The sequence below is a fragment of the Siphateles boraxobius genome, unplaced genomic scaffold (assembly GCF_051911475.1).
Source record: "Siphateles boraxobius isolate OS27281-9 unplaced genomic scaffold, OSU_SipBor_1 130, whole genome shotgun sequence".
Classification (NCBI taxonomy): domain Eukaryota; kingdom Metazoa; phylum Chordata; class Actinopteri; order Cypriniformes; family Leuciscidae; genus Siphateles; species Siphateles boraxobius.
In genome coordinates, this window is record NW_027508734.1 from 40815438 (window position 1) to 40824635 (window position 9198).

A 9198-nucleotide genomic window follows, 5' to 3' on the forward strand; every position below is an offset into this window, starting at 1 on the left:
GTAACCACAGACTGTTTTGAAATGGGGTTGGATGTTGCTTTTAAAAATGTGTTTGGTTGGGTGACAGTTGTTACAGCTTGACAAGAGTTTAGAGTGTGACAAAAGCACAATGTTGTGTTTTATTGCGAGTGTGAGTTACACAAATATAAGTAAACACTTTGCAGTTTGAATGATAACCTCTATGAACAAAATGAGGGAGTATGTTTTATGTTTCCACTGTTCGATCGCGCCTCTCTCTCTCTCTCTCTCTCTCTCTCTCTCTCTCTCTCTCTCACACACACACACACACACACACAGTTCGATCGCGCCCGCGCCTCTCTCTCTCGCGGGCGCACAAACACACACGCACACACCCCAGCATTGCAATCTTGACATGAATTGCGATTGCATGCAGATAGATGAGAGAGAGCGACGAGTGTGGTGCTTAAAACTTTAGCATACTTTTGAACGGACGACAGTTTTCTGGTATGGTCCGACAATGTTTTCTTTAGCCCGCTGCATTTTGTAGGATTATATTCTGTTTTTCACGCTATTTTTATTTATTTTTTCATGCCAGAACACTAGCCTGCTATGCCAGCCCATGTAAACGGGCCAAACATGCCCATAATTCTTTGCGTTCTGATGACGTTGCCGCCCAGTTGGTCACATGTCTTAGCGATGTCTATAAAACACTTCCGCCTGGGATACACCTGTGTATCCTTGCTCATGACTCTGGAAGCCTCCTCACTCATCGATCCTCGCCTCCTCGCGGAGCAATAGAGAATTGAGATGTCCTTCAAGATGGCTGAGCTCGATCGGTTTCCGGGTCATAGGATGGAGGATGGAGGAACGAGGAGACGAGGAGGGATATTGAGAAGCACCACAGGTCTGCAGCCTCCCCATATAGCTGATATTCGAAGCGCGGCTGCAGAGCCCCACAGCAGTAGAGGGCGCTGTGAGCTTCCCGACTCCCAACTGGTTCAGCCGCTGTACTGTAGCAACTCGTAAACAACACAGACAGACATAAGGGACGGGACTTCAGCAAACGCAAGACATTTCTCTCTTGAGACTGCTGCACAAAACAGGTACACATAAACCCTTAAGAGTCTGTATGAATAAGTTCGCTGCTGTCTCTTTGTCGAGTCTGTTTCCCCCCGTCACTCATAACGTTATGCTAGTAAGTTAGTGTTCTTATAAATGCTAGGAAACAGTGTGTATTATACAACTGTTTACAGTGACATGTTCACTAACGTAAAATCACGCTTGACACACTGAAGCTGGTTTGTACTAGCAGATGCCTGTCTGTTGTGACTTTAGAGGAATACATCTCACGGTTGTGATTAGATGGATGTTTTACATTAGTCAGCATCATCTAGCAGTGCGCTGGCTAATGCACAATCCTCCTCCGACAGCTCTGCAGCTCATGATCAGGTGCTTGTTGCAACTGTTAAAAAGCCTTCATGTTGAATTATTGCAGTGGAGTATAATCCTTTAAGAGTGTGGCCCTTTTTTTTTACAGTCTATGGGTGTGACCTGCACCATCGTCACTCACACACACACACACACACATCATTTAGGACTAGGTCATATTTCACTTCATAATCACCTCGTATTCATACGGGAAAAATAAGAAATTATATTTTGCTTTAAGAAACTTAAGCCTACTGTTGAAGACCATTAATCGTTTAATATGTGTCAGATGTTTTAAAATGGTCACTTAAATCTCCCTAATTACAAACACAGAATATTCCTAAATAAATACGGATAAATATATATCATACAAGGGTGCATTTAATTGATTAATCTTAATTTGAAAATTATTTAATTACTCAACCATTTTCATCCCAGGTCTTTAGAAAAATGAAATGGTACATGATCTTACCAAGGTTACTTCCCCTATTTATGTGTGAGAAGTGAGTTTTTTTGTTTGTTTTTTAATTTGCTTTACTGTAATAGCACTGGGACCCACTTGATATTAAGTGTCTTTAACTACTATGTACTAATATTTAAAATAACCATTTGATTCAATTCACATATACATGTTTTTACATTGTTTTTGTATTTCTTAAAAAAATACCTGCAGCATGTAATTACAGCTGTAATTCGTTTCTATAGTTATATCTATAGTTACAGTGTTGACCCTTCCCATACACAATAACAAACCCTTAAACTTAATCATACCACCAAACCTGTGCATAACCACCGGTATCCCACTTCAACAGCAGCAAAAGAGTTTTGCATGACAACATGAACATAATAACATAGTCCACAAGTACACAGTAAAGACACCAATAAAGTGCTACATTAGTGTAATACAGAGGTGTGGTGTCATGTGATTAATTCCACTGCAAAAAATCTAAAATCCTGAAAACAGACTTCATCTTTTCAATGCAAAATATAGTTTAATGAGATCCACTCTAATATTGTGTTTTTCAGTTACGCTGGAATTTTCGGAGACCGACTCGGACATGTCATATGTCTTCATCAATGACTCGTCGCAGACCAGTGTACCGTTACTGCAGGCTTGTATCGATGGGGACTTGAGTTTCGCTAGGCGTCTGCTGGAGACCGGCTGCGACCCCAACATCCGTGATCACAGGGGCCGCACGGGTCTGCATCTGGCAGCGGCACGAGGTAATGTGGACATCTGCCGCTTCCTGCACAAGTTCGGCGCAGACCTGCTGGCCACCGACTATCAGGGCAACACTGCACTGCACCTGTGTGGACATGTGGACACCATTCAGTTCCTGGTGTCCAATGGTCTCAAAATTGACATTTGGTGAGATATGCCAATAGTTTTATTCATTTAGGTAACTAGACGAATTTTGGTAAGCGCTTGTGTCTACTATTGTGTTATTTTTATGTAGGGTACTAAAACGGGGCTAATACTGTAGCTAGTGCTGGGTAGACTAGTAATGGATTATGTAACCTGGAATCAGAATCTAAAAATTAAATACTTGTAATTAGATTATATTATCTTTTAAAATCCTCATAATCAGACTACAGTTCCTTTTTTACATGATTAATTCATAATTTGCAAAATGGCAGTAAATGAATTAGAATTTATTGATTGTCCCTAATTATTTTTTTATATGTTTAAAATGTTCCTTTAAAAAAACAATAATAAACACAATACGTTTTTTAATAAATAAAAACAATACGTATTGCTTATATATGTTCATAAAGTCCTCCAGTTTTGTGCAATTTCACACACAGAAGTTCCCATTAGTCAGGCGACTGTAATTACATGGAAAATTGAGAGACCACACAGTGTAAACAAAATATTTCATCTTTTTGTTAGTTCGGTTTTTTTTTTAATTACTCATAACATTTTTGAGATTTATTAGCAATAATTAAGATTATTTACTTTTCATTAATTTAAGAACCCCTGCAGTTACTTCCTAAAACCTAGTTTGGGAAACACTGACGTAACGTAATTTTTAAGCCAATTAATGGTGTTGATGACCATAACAAAACAAAATGGATTCATTTTTCTTTCTCTTTGTGTTTTTGGTACATTTTGGATCAAAATGGTACAAGATGATATTATTCATGTTATAAACAAGTTAGGTCAAAAGAAATCTGAAAGTAATCAAAAATCAGCCAGAGTATATTACCTAAAATGTGTAACGTAATAATTACGTTTAAATCACATAATTTCTGTTCAGTATGGACTACAATTAGTAAGTAATCTGCCCAGCTCTTAAGGAACGTGCTTTTCACTACTCCCACAGTGTATGATTGCAGAGAAAATATAGCTTTACGTTGAACAATGTAGCAGTGCATTTGTGAGAAGAGAAATCACAAAACTAGTTTGGTATGCTTAAAAATCATAAATGTATGAGCTGGTGAGAAGGGCTTTTTACCCCATACTGTACCCCACCCCACTGTAAACGCCTCACAGTATTGAAGTTTTGTTTAATATCTTGTACTTGTACTTGTTCAAAACAATTACTTTAGCAAAGTTTGTTATTTTTATTTTGACAAATAAAATAATTACATTTAAATTAAAAGTACAGTATAGTGTTTGTATAGTGTGTAACCACACGTTTATAAATATATTTTTTAAAGATATTGTATTAAAAACTGTGCATGTTTTCTTTAAAGACAAGACATCAAAATTGCTATGTTTATACAAAGGCCAGCACATTGACACGAAGCTGTAGAACGAGGGATATTGGCGTGCAGACAGAAACATCACATACAGTAAATGTAATTTCTTTTGTACGTAGCAAACGTTATCACAGTATTTGTGTTTTTAGTTTAAAAAAATTGCGCCAACGTTATCACAGTTTGTGTGTGTCTGTGTGTGTGTTGCACATCCATAATTGCAAAGGGGGCGCGATTACAACTCTATAAGTACATACCAAATAACCATTCCGAGACGTCCTGGTCCATTCTCATTTGTGTTTCTTCTGCCGGAGTCTCTTCATCATCTGGGTCTGATTCCGGTTCAAACGTGTAAGGCTGAATGCCATACAAAACAGCGGGTCTCTCAGCCATTCTACTTCTACCGACTGTTTATTGCCATAGGTTTGCAAGTTACGCCCTCATCCAAAGGCTGAGCGGGGATATGCAGCTCATTTACATTTAAGGTGGTACACACCAAAGCAGCTCTTTTTAAAACAGGCCCCAAAAATGACATTTTCAAATGGTAAATTAACTGTGGGGAATTTTGTGCTGAAACTTCACAAATACATTCTGGGGACACCCGAGACCAGTATTACATCTTGTAAAAAGGGGCATAATAGGTGCATAGCCGGCTTCAGACTGCGCTCAGCAGGGGGGCATTTATTTTCAATGGGTGGGCACTAGGTATGGGGACTTTTTATCGGATATCAGATATCCTATATTTATTATTGCTACTGCCTTTTCTGTTAGCTATTACCATGAAGTGATGCAACCCATACAATAAACACACAAACCATTACACATTGTTGCAAGACGTGCAACTCTTAAGAAATTTGATTAAATAAGGGTTTAATAGGCCTATACAAAAAAATTGCAAGACCGACTCTGACCACAGCTTTATTATAAACAAAGCTAACGAACATGCACACAGTCTCTCACTGACAGGATAGTAGTAACTGCTATCTCACTGGCGGAAGAGAGAAAAAAAGCTACACATCTTTATTCTGCTTTGCTCTAACCTAAGCGTTTACAGTAGCCTACTATTAAAAAAGCATAATGTAGTTAACTTTATCAAAAAAGTGTATCAGTTTTCATCTGTTTGCTTTGTTTTGAATGCAGTCAGGAATCTCGCGCCAACTGAAAGTCATTTCATTCATGTATTAACGTGCAAGTGATTGGGGGGGGCGGCAGGTGGGTTTTCTCACAGCGCCACACTGTGGTTTTAGGTCGGCTTTATTATAATTTCAGCTAATGAGCAGTTTGTAGATATATATTTTTATTATTTCTCACTGAAATGTGAATTAAATTAAACTGATATTATTTTGTAAATTATATCATAATTCAATTAGGGGGGGCATAAAAGACATTTGGGGGGGCATTGCCCCCTAATACCCCCCCATACCGCCGGCACTGAATAGGTGCCCTTTAATAAATATTGACCATTTGAAATGTAGTCATGTCAAAAAATGAAAAAGTCAGCTAGCTTTTTATTATCATGTTAATTATTGTGCCTTTAGATACTATTTAGGAAAGATAGTATGTGAATTGTGACTAGTGCACTTTTAGCCCCATTGTAAAAACAATGGTCCATGGTAACTAACCAAGTTAGTCACCACTTTCATAAAAAAGAAATATATGTAGTAGTGCTTGTAATGATGTAATAACTTGGCAGAGCAATGTGGTAACAATGGTAAGTTTTCATCTGACTCTCGATTGTGATCTTGCATTTGAACAGTAACCACAACGGATCAACCCCCCTGGTGCTGGCTAAGAGGAGAGGGGTAAATAAAGATGCCATTCGGCTGCTGGAAGGCCTGGAAGAGCAAGAGGTCAAGGGCTTCAACAGAGGAGCTCACTCCAAACTAGAAGCCATGCAGATGGCTGAGAGCGAGAGGTGAGATTCGCCTCAGATGCCACCTTTTAGGAACATCTTTTAGTTACTCAACATGTTTCAATTGATTACCAATACTGACTCAACACTCTTGTTCCTAGTGCCATGGAGAGCCATTCGCTGCTCAATCCAAACCTACAGAACAGCGAGGGTGTGCTGTCCAGCTTCCGCTCCACCTGGCAGGAGTTTGTGGAGGATTTAGGCTTCTGGAGGGTCCTGCTGCTGCTGGTGGTCATCGCTCTTCTGTCTCTGGGCATTGCTTACTATGTTAGTGGCGTACTGCCCTTTTCTGCGAGTCAGCTGGAGTTGGTCCACTGAGGGCCAGATTGTGTTATATCTCGGGACATGACCAGTCAAGCTTTGAAGTAAAGGGAGGGTTGAGTGGACTCTGAAGGTACACTGAAGGTTCCTCTTAGTACAAGATTAGGTCTAATGTGAATTTTAGAAACGATCTTGTCATTCTCACAGGTGAGGTTGAGTGGAGGCGTCCACATGATGATGGCTGCGCTATGAAGGAAGACTGAAAGGCAAAGGTTCAGATGTTAATGGGGGAAAATGTTTCTTAAATACACCCCAAGTGATGTAAACCCATTTCTCACAGATTTTTCCCATGATCATTGAACACGGCCAGTTGACAGTTGATATATACACTTGTAATATCTCAATGGTGATGTAGACAACATTAGATTACAGTTGTAGGTTAGATCAGACATGATGTTTTCATCCTAGTATTTGCTTATCTTTCTTTTCTATCACCTTTATTTTTTTCTGTATATGAAGTCTTTGTTCTGGAAGTTTGGCAATAGACCTGACACTACATGCATATGCTTATTTACATATCTATGATTAATTTGTTTGATTTACATTGTTATATAGAATATTGTTTAAAGGTAATTGTCTGTAAAATGTTAACATATATAACATAAACTAATAAATGGCCATCAGGAATTAACTTTCTGTGCACAGATGACAGTTTGTCAAAGGACAGTTAACACTGTTCTGTTTGTGTACAAATTATCTGATAAGTTAAAAAGGATCTTTCTGTTTGTTCAAATAAACAGAAATACTACTTTTCTCATCATAATATGCTTTCGCACTCGGATTGTGGTTTTCTGAGAAGATATTATGAAGCTAAATGTGGCCTAAAATGAATAAACCGTTGTTATAAGCAGTGGTTTTCAGTGATTTTTATAAATTGTTGTTGGGAGTTAAGCACATTTTTCCAAACAAACAGCATCTCTTAACATTTACATGTTTGCTATAGTACAAATAAATGTGCAACCACGTCATGAGTATGCACTTTATTTCAATGGTCCACTTTAGAGATTCTACTAACTATAAGTAACTTGTCAACTGACTCTCATTAGAGTGTTAGTAGAATAAGTTGACATGCTTGCAGAGTCACTTATAGTCAATAGAACGTTTGTTGTGAGATGATCAATATACAGTGTGCAGATATTAAGCAGCAGACAGTCTTACTAATTCTAATAATCTGACTGGTAGTTGACGTAGCAAAGTTACTTAGTAGAATGTCTGAAACTATCGAAATAAAGTGACACGCAACATGAACATATGAACAATTACTATGAATTTTTTGCATAAATGTGGACACGAAGAATATATAATGTAATGATTCAGTACATATCTAATGATAGAACGAATGTCTCTCAAGCAGATTATTACTATACAAGTATTTTCTTGGAAATCCATTTGAAAGTGCTGTGGGAAGCCATCAGTGTAATGTTTATGTTCTTTGGGCTTTAGGGTCACAAACTGAACAACGGCTCTATTGGGTTACCGTAATTGCACCACACCGCCCCCTGGTGCCCACAGCAGACCTGGACAGGTGGAAAGAACAGATTTATACATTCACATTTTTTTTTATATGTTTTTAACTTTTCTGAACATTTCATTTTGGTAACACACATACACTCATTGTAGCTATTATAAGTCACGCCATGAATGAAGTCCATGAACTATCAGAGTTTTGAATCTCAAGTGTTGATGATGGACTTTAAGGGCGTTTTCACACCTGAAAGTCCGCACCAAGGTCCCAACCAAAGTTCACATTTTGATACATTTTGTACTTTCAGAAAGTTTTGGTTTGGTTTCACACTGCAATTATGCGAGCGCACTAAAGAACTTTACGTGACATACTTGCGTCCTGTCGTCATCATCTATGTGGGCTGGATCTCGACATTGATTGGTTTGTAAATGGACGTGCGTCTGACGTCAGCGTGTTGTCAATGCGGCGGGTAACTTTGACATTATGAATGAACAGACGCATATCGTTGCAACTGTATTGTTATTTTTATGGCATAATTACATGCAGCACCAACTATTCACAAGGCTAGTTCAAATTCGCCAAATGAACGTTCTCGTCGTGCGAACATTTTATCGTCGCCGGCAGGAAAGGAGGAGAAGACTGCAAGCAATCATGCGAGCTCTTTTTTTGTGTGAATTTTTTCCAGTTGACTTCTAATTATGTCATCAGACCATACTTCAATTAAAAACCTCGTCTCCTCCTCTCCCCATGTTCGTACGGCTCATTTTTCCTGCCATCTTCTGTTTTTTCGGCTATGCGGGAACCACCGGAACTTCCTGTAAAAGGTCTGAAAGTCCGAACCATACAGAAATATGGGATGATTATAGTATCAAAATGATTAACACGTGCAAGCACACTTATCAATGAACTTGATACATGTTGCAGAAATGTTTTATCCATGCCTTCAACTTGTGTGTGCAAAATTCAAAATTGAATGAATGTGAAGCAATTTGTACAAATAGAGACATTTTTGTGAATACAAATGTTTTCCTTTGTATTAGTGTATCATAATTTGCACATGCAACACAGAAGACGTGCATGTGTGGATCAGGTGACGCGCGTGCATTCATTGACTCGATTCATTGAGTCGATCCTATTTGATTCATTTGGATTTTGAGACTTTCATTTCGCGGGTTTCGCCTTGCACGATCCACACACAGCTGTCTGAGAAAAGCTGCTACCACTAGATGGCAGTATTCTGCTAAAACAGACAACGGCAGCATAATCAAGCGTTCTTCCGCATTTAAGACGCTTAATGAGAGTGATATTGAAGCACCAAATTTAGTACACAATAATATAGGCCTACCCTATTAATAAAGCATACTTTATAGAGGCAAACATTACGTCAGATTATGAACAACACCCATAGAAA

The 9198-nt window shown here is 38.5% G+C and overlaps 1 protein-coding gene across 1 annotated transcript; it reads left to right on the top strand.

Moving 5' to 3' along the window:
* The first annotated feature begins 908 nt into the window (after positions 1–908).
* ankrd46b (ankyrin repeat domain 46b) lies at positions 909–7172 on the top strand. The gene is made up of 4 exons (XM_077229524.1): positions 909–1064; positions 2416–2758; positions 5846–6004; positions 6103–7172. Exons 2-4 carry the CDS (start codon positions 2448–2450, stop codon positions 6317–6319), a joined length of 687 nt encoding a protein of 228 aa, XP_077085639.1. The 5' UTR covers positions 909–1064; positions 2416–2447; the 3' UTR covers positions 6320–7172.
* The last annotated feature ends 2026 nt before the right edge of the window (positions 7173–9198 follow it).